Below are 16,118 nucleotides of genomic sequence, written 5' to 3'. Positions count from 1 at the left end.
TGTGTGTGTGTGTGTGTGTGTGTATACACACACACACACACGCACACACACACACATACAGGGTGCAATGGGTAAATTGTTGCCATTTTATATTTTCAACTTCATACATGCACATTGTTTGAATAGTAGGGGGTCAGTTGGGCATCGTCTGTGACAAAAACAGCACCATGACATAATTTACTGTGCCAGAAACTTGATAAACGACATGCTGTACTCCAATAACACGGGTTACAAACTCTATGCTTGGAATGACCAATTTTAAATACTGTTGGAACTTACACACAAGGTACAGGAATCTTATATGTATACCATTCTGCTTAAATAATGGAACTGCAGATACAACATCCTTGCATATCTCACGTCTGTTTTCATTCCTCCACTTCACTCTCTATTCCATATCTTCTCTAGAATAACAACTGCTTAACCATTTTCTCGCACCGTCTCTGTTGAAGGGATATATAAAATATCCCGGAAACAGCGAGACCTTCTCTTTATAAATGTTCTGAAATCTTTCACAGCCTTGGAGAGAGAGAGAGAGAGAGAGAGAGAGAGATAAAGAAAGAGAGAGAAAGAGAGAGAGAGAGAAAGAGAGAGAGAGAGAGAGGTTAGGCAATAAGAGGAATTACTTGTGTGCAAGAGAGAAGACTGCACTGGTTTGGTCATGTGATGTGGATGGATGTTGACAGCGCCATAAAGAAGTGCCAATTTGTCAAAGTAGATGGAACACATGAAAGTGGAAGACCCGAGAAGAGATGGCATGAAGTACTGAAGGATGAACTCAGGATGCTGAACTCAGGATGCTGAAGCATTAACATCAGTCCCTTTGGTTGTGTAAAGTATTCATGGTGGTGCCATGCAAACGTGCCTGTGTGGTTCCCCAAAAGCACTTGTGCCACATAAAAGCACATATTGTGAAGTGGTTGGCATGTTAGTAAGGGCATCCAGCTGTAGAAACCATGCCACAACAGACTAGAGTCTGGTGCAGCTCCCCAGCTTGCCACTTCTGTTCAAACCATCCAACCCATGCCAGCATGGACAATGGATGATGATGATGATATATATATATATCATCATCATCATCATCATCATCGTTTAACGTCCGCTTTCCATGCTAGCATGGGTTGGACGATTTGACTGAGGACTGGTGAAACCGGATGGCAACACCAGGCTCCAGTCTGATTTGGCAGAGTTTCTACAGCTGGATGCCCTTCCTAACACCAACCACTCAGAGAGTGTAGTGGGTGCTTTTACGTGTCACCCGCACGAAAACGGCCACGCTCGAAATGGTGTCTTTTATGTGCCACCCGCACAAGCCAGTCCAGGGGCACTGGCAACGATCTCGCTCGAAAATCCTACAGGAGCCAGTCAGGCGGTACTGGCAACGGCCACGCTCAAAATGGTGCATCTCATGTGCCACCCGCACAAGAACCAGTCCAGGGGCACTGGCAACGATCTTACTTGGCTTGCCGGGTCTTCTCACGCACAGCACATTTCCAAAGGTCTCGGTCCGTAGTCATCGCCTCGGTGAGGCCCAATGTACGAAGGTCTTGCCTCACCACCTCAGCCCAGGTCTTCCTGGGCCTACCTCTTCCACGGGTTCCCTCAACTGTTAGGGTGTGGCACTTTTTCACGCAGCTATCCTCCTCCATTCTCACCACATGTCCATACCAGCGCAATCGTCTCTCTTGCACGCCACAACTGATGCTTCTAATGTTCAGCTTTTCTCTCAAGATACTTACACTCTGACGGGTATTCACATTGACATTACACATCCAACGGAGCATACTGGCTTCATTCCTTGCGAGCTTACGTATGTCCTCAGCAGTTACAGCCCATGTTTCACTGCCATGTAGCATGGTTGTTCGTACGCATGCGTCATACAGTCTGCATATATATATATATATATATACATACATATATGTAAATATATATTGGTTAAATCCAATACCCTCCTCAACCTTATATATATATATATATATATATATATATATATATATATATATATGTATATGTATTGCATAATAAACATGCTTATTTATGTCTATATTATATAATAAGCATATTTACATACATCTACACATTTTGTACAATAATAATAACGCTAATAGAAACAATTTTATACAAGTAAACTATGGCACATCTCTTAGATAATGCTGCTGGTATTCTATAGAAGTGCCAAGAAAACATGGTGCCCCACCTTCAAAGAAGATCTGAAATAATTTAGTATCACCTGAGAAGATGCTGGCAACTACATTCAAAACCTGGACCCCAGTCAATTGCATGGGAGGAACTAAGACTATGTCGTGGGACTGGATGTGCTTTACCAATCTGAGAAATTATTATCAGTGATGAAAGATGACACGAAACCCCTGGTGAAAGTATATAATTTAACCCTTTAGTAAACCGGTAATATCTGACCCAAATATTCTATCAGTTTAATACTTAAACTGGCCAGATCCAACTTCTTGCACATACCTTACAATGTTAGTCTAAAAATGAATAATCACATCATTGAAATCTGCAAGCCATGAGATAATGCAGGATTAAATTCAAAACAATGTGAATATGTGATTATTACATTTGATAGTTCCATGTGAGTTCACTGCAGTGGTTAAGAAGCTTGCTCTCTAACCACATAGTTTCAGGTTCAGTCCCAGTATGAGACACCCTGGGCAAGTGTCTGTGATTAGCCCTAGGCCAACAAATGCCTTCTGAGTGAATTTAGTAGGTAGAAACTGAGAAACCTGCTGCGTGTGTGTGTGTGTGTGTGTGTGTGTGTGTGTGTGTGTGTGATGTCACTGTCTTTCATCACCACCAGCAACATTTGAATTGATTTGTTTACATTGTTGTAACTTAGCAGTTTTACAAAAGAGATCAATACAATAAGTACCAAGACTTAAAAAAACAAGTACTGAGGTTAGTTTGTTCAACTAAATCCATCAAGGTTGCGCCCCAGCATGGCCGCAGTCATACGACTGAAACACAAATATTGAAGAGGCAAACAAAATATTTACCATTTTACTTTGTTCCAACACTGATAGGATTGTACACATGTAAGTTTTTAATATAGACACTGGACACAGTTTATCATTCTACAGAGAATTGGACTAAATTCCTTACAATATTGAATTGCATTGATCTGAGTTGAGATTGCAAATCCAACTGTGATCGATTGTTGAATGTCAACCTCCCAATAAATAATAAAATGACCTACACTGCTCATGCTTATTGATTGATCTCATCGATAAAACCTTTTGGTATTTATTTCATTGACCAACGACCAACCCATGCATGACTGAACATAAAATACAGACAGAGAAAATTAAATGCTGCCAGTTTTTCCTTCTTCTTCAATTCAACACTGCTGTGGTGGCGGCGGTAGCGGTGGCGGCGGTGGCGGTAGCGGTGGCGGCTGTAAACCTTTTTGCTTTAACATGATAGCAATGGAAACAGTGAAGCAATCAAGAAGCTTCTATGTAGTTTCATTAACAGCCCAGCCAACCCCACTCCCCCAGGGTGTTATTGTCTTGAGTTTAAGGACTCATAGGACTGGTTACCCAGTTTCCATGGCATTTAAATGACCGAGGTCACAACACCCTCCCTGGATGGGATGCCAGCCTGTTGCAGGGTTGTTCCTCATTTACAGCTGAGTGGAGTGGAGTAATGTGAAATGAAATGTTTCATTCAGGAGCACAATGCACCAACCAGTCCAGGAATTGAAACCACAATTTCATGACCATGAGTGCAACCACCTAACCATTAGGCTGTGCGCCTTTCCTATGTAGATTCCCAATCAGTTACATGTTCAATTCTCAATTAGTTTGATAAGAGAACAAAAGTTCTAAATCTGGTGAAAGCATTTATCCCAAATTACAACATAGCCATACATACAAAGAGGATTAAATGGTAAAGGTCGACAAAACAATGTATTAAACCTATCTGCATGTCTCTGATGCTGAGGATAATGGTAGCTATTATTAGGCCAGCCATTAATTTACTCAAACAGGGCTGGTCAATGCTATTCAAAACCACTTCCACACCACAAAATGGTGAAGGATTAAAGGTTATAATGATGTGAATTTTTATGTTATAATTTCAAAAGATTTTTAATCACTTGAGAAAGGACAGTGTGTCTTTTATATACGTTCTTTGTAATATCTAAAACACAAAATTTTCTAATCTTGTTCACAATAAAGTTAATCCTAGCAAGTACACCTTTTTATGATAAAGTTAATCCTTTTCCAAACCTCCTAGATCCATGAAATTGGAGATTATCTCTGGTTTCCATAGTACTGAGTTGGTTAAAGACAAACTTTTTGATTGATATTCTGGATGAGAAATGAGTCTACTTGCTGGTCAGTTGAAAGTAAGTTTTACTACAGGAAGTCTTCACTGTATGCCAACAAACCAAAGCTGCTTACTATTGCCTATGGCTTTGGACTAGAGATAGACAAATATATCAAATAACATACAAAATTATTGATTTATTAAAATTATCTCCACCTCAAGAAGATGTATCAATTACCAAATGGCAATTAAAACCAGCTCCACATGAGATAATCTCAAGTATCAAAGATTTTCTGAACTTGATAGACCATTAAGGAAAAGAAAGAATTGGATTATTGTCTGCAGATAAGAGGACAGTTGTGGACATAAGTTTCTGCCTCAATATGCATCATCAACACAACCTATCTCCAGCAGCCAATGGACTTTAGACTTATGCAAAAAAAAAAAAAAGAAAAAAAAAAGGAATAGACACATTTATGCCCCAGGTAATTCGTAATTTGTACAATTTGCACAAAAATGAGCTCAGAGAAAAAAGTCTGAGTGGTCGGTGGCCTCTTTTGCCTGTAAACTCTTTGCTTAGTGAATGAGTAAATAATCTCTAAGCCACAGATGGTTGGAAACTCCCATAAAAGTATGCTACTATTACATATAATTGATAAAATATGAAAGGATCTATAAAATCTCACAGCTGCTCGATGCATTAACAGTTGTTAGAAAAGAAAACTGTTCTTATACCAATGTAGACTTGTCAGCATTTTCCTTAGAGTGAGTTTGGATTTTACTGCAGCCATGTTTGTGCCTATGACAACAACAACAACATTAATTATGGAGTATTGATTACTTATTCCAACCAAAATGCAAAGTTATCGGGTTGGTAAAATATATGAGTACACACATGCACACATTCAAGTTAAAATCTGAATTTTGTAGATGAAACTTGACTTAAAATTTCCTTTGTAAAATATGAGTTTAAAATAATTTCAGAAATCAGCATCATCATCATCATCATTATTCTTGTTTTAATGTCTACTTTTACATGCTTGCATGGATTAGGCACAATTTATCAAAGCAGATTTTCTATGGTTGGATGCACTTCCTGTCACCCACCCTCACCTTATTTCCAAGTAAAGTAATATTTCCCCATGGCCAGACATGTGCAGTAGAATATCAGAAACAAATAACATTGCTTGTAAAGCAGCAATACTCATTTACAACTATGATATCAAGAGATACACTCATACACATACATATATGTGTGTGTGTGTGTGTGTGTGTGTGTGTGTGTGTGTGCGTGTGCGTGTGCGTGTGTGTGTGGTGAGCTTCTTACTGTTTCCACCAACCAAGTCCACTCACACAACTTTGAGCAATCTAGGGCAAAAAGTAGAAGATACTTGCCCAAAGTGCCACACAGTGGGACTGAACTTAAAACCAAGTATTTGGGAAGCAAACTTCTTCACCATTTTTCTCACTACATTATTTTAGTTTACTTCAGCATTTTAATGCCCCATTAACCCACTTACCTTATTGTTCATCAAATAGATGACATCTCAAAATTATGTAATTTCTAAACAAATTTATTTTTAATACCTTCAAACTATACTTCTGTCCATTTACTTATTAGTTTGTTTGCTACCAGTTTATCAAGATGCAGTAAGGTCATACTTTTGCTAAGAAGTTTCAAACATCCAGAAACATGTCTGAAGTTGTCACCCATAAATACTGGAAAATAGATGTCCTGGTCTAAGACTTTTTCCTCGACACATTATATATTTCACTTCAATGTTCAACTACTCCATGCATTAAGTATGCTTTCATTCAACAACTACAAAATATAATTGAGACTGTCATGATTAAATATATTTTGAGGCAGTGGCACTCTATTGAGTGGTTGGTGTTAGGAAGGGCATCTAGCTGTGAAAAACCATGCCAAAACAAACACAGAAGTATGGCGCAGGCTTCTGCCTGGCCAACTCCTGTCAAACCATCCAACCCATGCCAGCATGGAAAGAAGACGTTAAACAATGATGAGCATGTAAAGAGCACCTTTCAAGTGTTGGGCCTCATGGAGGCAAAGTGGCTGAGTTCCTTTCGAGTGTTGGGCCGCACGGAGACAATGACTGAGACCATTTGGCATTATGTCATGCTTGAGAAGAAGACCCATCAAGCCAAGCAAAATCGCAGTCGTGACAGATACTGGCGTCACGCAAATGGCACCCATGCTGGTGGCATGTTAAAGCACCCATTACACTCCTGAAGTGGTTGATGTTAGAAAGGGCATCCAGCTGTAGAAAACCATGCCAAATCAGACTGGAGTCTGGTGTAGCCTTCCAGCTTGTCAGCCCTGATCAAACTGTCCAACCTATGCCAACATGGAACGGACATTCAATGATGATGATGATTGGTAGAATTTGATAAAATGCTTTGTTATTTGTCAACTCTTAGTGTTGTGACTTGAAATCATCCTTATGAGGTTGACATTGTTTTACAGGAAAATAGATCTTGCTCTAACTTGAGGGTATGCCTTAACGCATCTTCAACACCCTCCTCTTTCTTTTCCAACTGCGGTAACCATGTACCTCCTCCACAGAAATCCACTTGTTTCTATACAACTCCCATTACCTGCTATAAAGCCTCTTCCCTCAATACCATTCCCTCCACTCACCAGACTTGACTTCACTAGAGCTAAAGCCTTTTAAAAAGCATTCAGGAAGGTCACCCAGTTGCAGAAAGCATGCTAAAGCTGACTATGGAGCTTCATGCAGAACTCTGGCTTGCAGGTTCCAGTTGAACCATCTAATCCATGCCTGCATGAAAAAAGCAGACATTGAAATGATGATGATGATGATATATTCATATATAGAACTTTTGTTTACATTAGCACTCAGGTGTTACTGAAGTTGAGTCTCTGGATTAAGTGTACCAATATGACTCAAAATTCTATCAAGATGGGACAAACCCGTGTTTTCATTTAACAGTAATTAGAACCTATAGGATAGGATTGAAAACAGAAACATACTTTCATTTCTACCATTGGAATATTAAGGAGAGAAGGGGGGAGGGAGGGAGAGAGGGAGGGGGAGTCAAAGTTCATCTGTAGAGAGAGTATTTTCCCATTGTTTTGTTTAAAAAAGAAACAAAACAAGATTGTAGGAATATGTGTTTGTGATGTATGTAACATGTATTGTTGATTGGTGCGTGTATTTATGCTAGCATGGAAAAAAAAACAGGATGGAAAATGACAATGACTGTCTGTATAAATTCATATATATATATATATATATATATATATATACACACACACACATGAACACACAAATACCATATAAGGTATTACACAGACATTATTAATTATGCCAACAGTTACAAGTTCTTGTAATTATAACACAATTTAATACTTCCATTTGTATATGTCATTATACTCACAAACTATCCTATTTTGCATGTATTATTTATCCTTAGAGTAAAAGCTAAATAAAGTCAAGTCATAAAAGAATTTACTTTGAGCTAAAGAGACAACATAAGTCAAAGCTAGACATTAATCAGATTCACATGATATATTTCGAGCGAGATCGTTGCCAGTGCCCCTGGACTAGCTCTTGTGTGGGTGACACATGAAATGTTTTGAGCGGGATCGTTGCCAGTGCCCCTGGACTGGCTCATGTGCGGGCGACACATGAAATGTTTCGAGCGAGACCGTTGCCGGTGCCCCTGGACTGGCTCATGTGCGGGCGACACATGAAATCTTTCGAGCGGGATCGTTGCCAGTGCACCTGGACTGGCTCATGTGCAGGCGACACATGAAATCTTTCGAGCGGCATCGTTGCCAGTGCCCCTGGACTGGCTCATGTGCGGGCGACATATGAATTCATTCGAGCGAGATCGTTGCCGGTGCCCCTGGACTGGCTCATGTGAGGGCGACACATGAACTCTTTCGAGCGGGATCATTGCCAGTGCCCCTGGACGGGCTCATGTGCGGGCGACACATGAATTCATTCGAGCGAGATCGTTGCCGGTGCCCCTGGGCTGGCTCTTGTGCGGGTGACACATGAGGTTTTTCAAGCGAGATCGTTGCCGGTGCCCCTGGACTTGCTCATGTGCGGGCGACACATGAAATCTTTCGAGTGGGATCGTTGCCAGTGCCCCTGAACTGGCTCATGTGCGGGCAACACATGATATCTTTCGAGCGAGATCGTTGCCAGTGCCCCTGGACTGGCTCATGTGCGGGCGACACATGAATTCTTTCGAGTGGGATCGTTGCCAGTGCCCCTGGACTGGCTCATGTGCGGGCGACACATGATATCTTTCGAGCGGGATCGTTGCCAGTGCCCCTGGACTGGCTCATGTGCGGGCGACACATGATATCTTTCGAGCGAGATCATTGCCGGTGCCCCTGGGCTGGCTCTTGTGCGGGTGACACTGGCAATGATCTTGCTCCAAATATTTCATGTGTCGCCCGCACATGAGCCAGTTCAGGTGCACTGGCAACGATCCCGCTCGAAAGATTTCATGTGTCGCCCACACAAGAGCCAGTCCAGGGGCACTGGCAACGATCTCGCTCGAAAATCCTACGACGGTCCCACACAAGAGCCAGTTCAGGGGCACTGGCAACGAACTCACTCGAATAATTTCACACACTGACATTGAATCCAAAACCAAGTGGTTCAGAAGCAAACTTCTTAACCACACAGCCATGCCTGCACCTATATTTAAGCGAGAAGTTTTTCCACTCGACAGAACTCCAGGAAATTTGGAGATTATATTTCTACCTACTTGATGACTACAACTATTAAGTACTAATCTGTATGAATTATTGTCATTTTTGAGACGGGCGGACTGACAGTCCAAATGTACAAATCTAATAATAGTTACAACTTTTGTACTCTCTACTTACTGAAGATAACCAAATCTGAGGAAGTTTGCAAATGGATTACTAACTTGCAAATCAGGTTCAACAGTCAAGACATTCTATAAACTCCAAGAGCATTGTAGAAGCTTTAGAACCGATATTTCTAAATGGTTGACATCAGAAAATTTATTGAGTAAATAATTACTATCAACAATTTATTATTCAACAATAGCCAAATTTTCCTCATACCAACCTTTTTTTACTACCTTTAGTACTGTAGCCATATCTTTGATAGCCTCCAGTTGGAGAGTCTGAAATCATTACTTTTGTTCTTCAAACTATACAAGTATAAAATCTTTACAAATTTACCAGAAACTCCAAGTTCCATTGCAGTAGTAAATGGACCATGTTTTCTGTTTCTTACCATGTTCCCTTTTCTCTAACCAATATCAGTGAAGAACTAAGACTCCATGCTCCTTCTGCATGGTGTTAAAGATTAAGACTACACATTCTATGTGCAGCCAATTTCCTCTGTGCATTGGAGTTGATGGCAAATAAAGAGAGGATATTGTTGAATGGTATGGCGGTGTTGTTGACATAAATAAAACAAAATAATCTAAGATATGGCACTGACCAAACTGCTCAAAGTTCAAACTCCCTGCAGGCATCGTTGGCAAGTATACTTAATTCTACACTGTCTCAATCCATTTAGCAAACAGGTAAGCAATCTTAATCCTCATTTTTAACATTTGCTTTCCATGTTGATGTGGAATGGACAATCTGACAAGAGCTGGAAAGCCAGAGGACTGCACCATGTTCCAGTGTGCTTTGACATGGTTTTTATGGCTGGATGCCCTTTTTAATACTAACCACTTCACAGAGTGTACTTTTTTACAGAGCACTGGCACAAGTACAGTCACTAAGTAACTAACAAGACAAAACCAATTAGCATAGAAGAAGGTGGGAGAGTTTTTGCCAGGTGATGAGAGGTCAAAGTGCAATAGAGAGACAAGAACAGGTGTCTTGCCGTCAGGGAGACACATAGTTAACCCAGTTGGAAAAGAAAGAAGCTGGTGGTGATAATGTGTGAGGGAGAGAAGTGGGGATAGTGGTAGAGAGTGAGCAAGGTTTATCTACCTGGCTGCACAAATGCACAGGTAAGAACTGACTTTTGAAGCTCGTGGGAAATTAAGAGAGACATTAACACTTTTACAAAGAAGCAGCACAGAGCAGTCCTGCACCAACCAGTGTGTTTGTCGTCTTCAGCACAGGAACTATTTCATACCCATATAATTTGTGTAATGATGGCCGGACAACAGACAGACATAATGGACAGGACTAGCTTGTACCAATGTCAATTCTTCAATTAACTGCAATTGATTGGCAACTCAACAGAGAATTTGAATCAAGCAAAGTTGTCAACATAGCAGTGGTTTTGGTAGGTGTGTGAGGTTTTATATTTTTTCTATGCTTTATTTATTTATTTTTTTTTGAAAGGATGGAATTCTCTAGAACCAAGGAGTAATATTCCTTTGCAATATTACTGAAGTGTCTATATTTGTAGGTGATGGAAGATAGTAAACAACAAATGTCAGAAGGGTTTCTGTGATGACACAGACCATTTTTATACCCCACCGTTCCAATCATTATTCCCCCCCCCCCCCCACCAACTCAACACATTCAACAATCAAAACAGAAACTAGAAACCACTGTTTTTATCATGTTTGCTTACTTCACTGATTACTTGAATGTCTGCTCTCTGATAGCATAGAAACTACTGGAACTGGAGATCATCATCATCATCATTTTCAGTTTGCTTTTCCATGCTGGTATGGGTTGCATGTTTTTTTTATCTGTTTATTTTTTGAGGCAGTTTTTTTACCACTCAGATAGTGGCAGGCACAGGTGTGTGGTTCCCAACAACATGATTCCAAGTTCAGTCCCACTGCTTGGCACTTAGGACATGTGTCTACAGTAGTCCCATGCCAACTAAGGCCTTCAGAATGGATTTCGTTGATGGAAGCTAAATATGTGTGTGTGTCCTTGACTTGGCATAGTGTGAAAGTTGTAAATGATTATCCTTGTTATACAAGCAGTGTCATTCATTTCCAATATCCTGTGAAAATATGTTTGGCCACGGGGAAATATTACCTTACTTGGAAACAGGCACAGGTTGATGACAGGAAGAGCATCCAGCAGTAGAAAATCTGCCTCAATAAACTCCATCTCAACCATGCAAAGGACATTAAAACAATGATGATGACCACTTCATCATATCCATTCTCCACACTCACATGAGTTGATGATCGTGCAATTTATTTTTAATCAGTATGTTTATGAAAAAAAGAAAGATAGTCTTTTGAAATTTTGCTTTTTTAAATAAATAATTTGGATATTAAGTCTATAATTCATTTCTATTCAATACATTGGAAAAGCCACATTTATAATGAAAATAAACAAACAGAAACAGTTGCATAAGGAATGAAATGTAATATGTCCATCGTTAACACAACCATGCAATTTCTTTTTCATAGTTGCTATAATGATTGGAAGTGGATAAAAAAATATTCAAAGATGTATAGAAAATCTTAGTTTTTAGTGAACTTCTTTGGAAATATTGAATTACATAAGAGATCACAGTTATGGCCATGTGGTTAGACTGTCAGAAGAAAGAATCAGAAAACAGATTCAAGACAAGCCAACTGGCAGGAGATCTAAGGGTGGAATAAGTTACTTGGATAATATCCATAGTCTGAGTCAGTGATATTTTGGGAATCCAGCCAGAATGTTTCTTGATATCACCCTTTATTACCTCATCATCATGTAGAATCCATTCTCCATGCTGGCATGGGTTGGACAGTTTGACAGGAGTTGGCAAACCAGAGAACCACATCAATTTCCAATGTCTGCCTTAGCAGGTTTTCAATGGCTGCGTTCCTTTCCTAACACCAACCACTTTACAGAGTGTACTGGGTCCTTTTTATCTGGCACTGGCACTAGTGAAGTCAACAAGAGGCAGGAGAGCAGTATTGAGGGAGGTGGTTTTTATGCCAGATGAAAGGAATGGGTATGATGCATGGTTACCCCCACTTGGAAGAGAAAGATTGTGGTGAAGATGTGTAATGGTGTACCATTGACTTACAACAACATACTTTTTGGTCTTTGCCTTGGAATTGGTTGGCACTTCTTTACACGTCTGTCACCTTTCAAACACTTGACATCCATCTAAGAACTTTCCTCTCACACCTTGTTTTTCCTCTTGATTTATTTGTCATCCGTCAATCATGCAAACACACACAAATTACATGTCTAGCAAAACATGCGTGCCTCATTTATTTCCAATTTTTGTAAATCCTTTGCATTCAATACTAATCTTTTGATTCCATGCAGTATCAAACTTCAATTGGAGACAGAGTTTCTTTTTTGTTGCTAATAGAGACAAGAGCTTTCTAAACTCCACCCTGTGATTCCTGTTCCGGCTACTACACTTTGAAACCCTCTTCTCCGCAGCTAATTAGGTCACCTTGCTAAAAGAAGCTGTCAACCACATCTACGGAAACTTCTGAGTAGTTAAATGTAATAACGTAAGGGACAGCTACAATATCAGGGCATTGAGCAAAAATGAGAAGAAAATATCTCTTTTGGAAAAGGGATGTCAGACCATCCCTGGTAATATGAAAAAAAATAACTTCTACTGAGTGATAACAATCACTTAGCTGAAATGACCAAAACTAAGTGTCCAGACATTATTACAGTGCCAACAATGGATTAGAACTGGAGATCAATTATCTAGCACTATATAGCCATTTTAGATCTGATTTGCCCCTGATCAGTAAGAAGCTACACTGGATGTTTTACAGCAGGATTGCACTACTTAGAAAATGGTAAGGCAATTCCACTAGTGCGACAGATTAATAGTTTAGATACTTTTAATCCTGAATAGAGTATGCAGCAATGGTGGTGGGGAAGAATACAAATTCTGAACAACCCAACATAAAATTTCTTAATTTAACTAAAAGCATGAAACCCAAGAGGACACACGACTGGGTTAGTGGATTGTAGTAGACAATAGGCTTTTATGAGGTTGTGTCCAGTCACGGCATGAAACATTTCAAATTATGCCAGAAACTTACTTGGTGATACACAAAATGAGCATAAAACTATAGATCTCATGTTTCCAAGTTAATCAGAATTTCCAGGTGCCCTTTCCAGTTGGCATAATAGAGGGTAATGGTTGGGGGAAGTTGTAGGAAAAAATTAGAGACGGGTACACACTATGGGTCAGGGAGAAGAGGGAGTACACGGTAGGGTTGAGGGAAGAGGGTGTACATTGTATGGATGAGAAGGGGTTGCATAGTGAAGTGCTAAGAAGGGAAGGGGTGCATATTGTAGGGCCAGGAGAAAAAGAGGCACATACTGCAGGGCTGGCCTAACGTGTTGAAACCACGGCATAGGCCCTGCTAGAAGTTGATGTGCAACCAAATATAGAAGTGAAATAGCTGAACTGATAAGGCATAAATCTACAAGTTTTTATGTCTTGCAGGTGTTCTGTTGAATATTTGGACCAAAAACTTATTTCTGTAATCCTGAAGTTTACCGAGTTGTTAGAAAGAGATGTCAGAACTTCAGTGAATCTTAACTGCGATATATTGCATCTACTTCATGCTGTGAAGCTATGAAGCAATCAACAGGTGTGAAAAGTTCTTTAAGGCCAACTGGAAGCACTTGGTCTTTTCCTAATAATAAAGAAAGTAGATGGGGAGGGGGGTAAAAAGAAAAATTTAATTTCTTACCTTCAGAGTTGCCTGTATTAACTAACTTTCCGGAAGTGTTGGCAATATTCTCAAGCCGTGTGGATACCCGTTCCAGGCTCACCACCGCTGTCTCAAGACGCTCAATTGATTTTATCATTTGCTCAGCTGACATTTCGCCAGAATTGAGTCGAGCTCTTTCTTCTGCAGCAATGGTAAGAGCTTTCGATAGCTCACTGGCAACACGTTTTTCTCTTTTTTGTGATGCTTTAATAAGTTCACTCGCAAACGGTAGAGAGGAAACTGGTTGCTCACTGCTGGGCTTTTTAACAATGTCCTTTTTAAATTCTTTCGTCTTTGCTTCGGAGGTAAAAGTATTTTCTTTAGAAGATGCAACTGGATCAGCTGCAGTCTCTTTTTTGATGTCTGTTGTTGCTGTTGTTGTTTCTACGCTGGCTGGTTTTGTCTGAAGGTCAAGTTCTACTTTCTCAACAATCGGTGGCTCAACTCCGTTTCCTGACTTGAAAATTGGATTTTCACAGTTCTTGCTGTCTGGTGTTACTTGCAAAATCTTCTTTGATTTAGATTTCCTACAACCAGCACAACAAAACATTTTCACAGTCAAAATATGAAGAAATCAAAATGACAGTAAAGTTTAAATAAGAGAAAAATAAAAAGAAAAGATTGTTTTTTTCTCTCTATCTCTTCACACTTTTTTCCCCCCTTTTTTTGTTGTTAAGCTTTGAAAAATTTCTCCGAAAAGCATGAGGTTGTGTTAAAGTGTTATGAATAAAAAAAAAAATGCAGTGAAGTAGGTGATAGGGTGAGTGGGAAGGAGAGGGGAAATGATATTTGTAAAAGTATTAAACAAATAAAACAATTGTGTGTCAAGAAGTGTGTGTGTGTGTGTGTGTGTGTGTGTGTGTGTGTGTGTGTGTGTGTGTGAAAAGTACAAAAAGAATAAATAAAAATTTGAGAATCTACTTAAAAGGTTAACAGACACCAGTGTGTATGTGTGTAGTAGTAATAGTGGTAGTAGTAGTAGTAATAGGAGGAGGAGGAAGAGCAGAAGGATAGTTATGGACAACAGAATTTAAATTAGTTTGTCTTTAACAAAAAAAAAAAAAAAACAATAACCAATTGCAAAATAATTCAAGAGAAAAAACAATTAAAGCAGAGGAGTGCCTCTATATATATATATATATATATATATATATATATATATATATATATACAGTGAGAAAGACAAAGAGAGTTTTGAGTGTATAGCAGCAGAGAGATATTAGGGCAGTATGAGAAAGAAGGGGGAGGGAGAAAAGTTAGTCACAGATGGAAAGAAAAAAAAATTATGTGTTGTGTATGTGCATATATATATATATAAGAATTTCGTCTTAACAGTACTATTTGGAGACAGATAAAACTAAAATGATAGAAGAGCTAAAACAAAGCAGAGAAAATATTTCACAAAAGCTTTCTGTCTTTGTGTATATTTATTGCGTAAAATATAATGTCTATATATAATGTCTATATATATGTCTATGTCTATATATATATGGGTGTGTTCATGTGAGAAAGCATAAGAGTCATGAATGCAGTGTCTGGGTGGGAGAAAAGGTTACAAATGTTTTTTTTTTTTTTTTTTTTTAAGACAGACAAGAATTTCTTATTCAGTTTAAGTCCAGAAATGTGTGAATGTGTGTCGAATTGTGTGGTTCCAAGGCCACAGGCAGACTAAATGACTAACATCAAAGAGAAAAAAAACTGGGGTGATGTTATAGAAGTAAGGAGAGAAAAAAAAAGAGAGAGAAAGGCAGGGAGAGAGAGAGAGAGATTTTAAAAGGTAGACTTTCACTCGGAATGGTTTAAATACAAGTTGACTTCAAGTTTGACCAGTTTACTTCTCTTTCTATTTTTATTACTAAAAACCAATAAAAAAGAGAGAGAAGAGTAAAATTTTAAAAACACAGAAATCAAACTAATTAAACAGAAGTGAATGAAACCACCAAAATGATACAAGTCAAAATTTCAAGTTGAATTAACATCAGTTTGAGTGTGTGTGAATTAATTTATCTTACAAATGATAGCATGGGGTGGACGAGCACATTAATGAGGTAATAGTTTCTCTGTTGGATGCCCTTCCTGTTGTTCACCTTTATCTTTTTTTTCAAATAAGGGATGTTTTTTTTCCCCCCCACGTTTCAGAGCTACAGATTATATATATATATATATATATA

General features: G+C 39.1%; 1 protein-coding gene across 2 annotated transcripts in view; it reads right to left on the bottom strand.

The window, feature by feature from the left end:
- The window catches only part of LOC106884250 (adenylyl cyclase-associated protein 1), a 105,048-nt gene that overhangs the window by 53,232 nt on the left and 35,698 nt on the right, over window positions 1–16,118 (bottom strand). For both annotated transcript variants that reach the window (XM_089351763.1, XM_089351764.1), the window contains exon 2: window positions 13,927–14,474. In XM_089351763.1, the coding sequence (XP_089207889.1) occupies window positions 13,927–14,474 (548 nt within the window). The remainder of the gene's footprint in view (window positions 1–13,926; window positions 14,475–16,118) is intronic.

The sequence above is a fragment of the Octopus bimaculoides genome, chromosome 4 (assembly GCF_046866305.1).
Source record: "Octopus bimaculoides isolate indiv1 chromosome 4, ASM4686630v1, whole genome shotgun sequence".
NCBI lineage: Eukaryota > Metazoa > Mollusca > Cephalopoda > Octopoda > Octopodidae > Octopus > Octopus bimaculoides.
The sequence above is the reverse complement of the archived record's forward strand: the minus strand, read 5'-3'. Positions and strand labels throughout refer to the sequence as shown.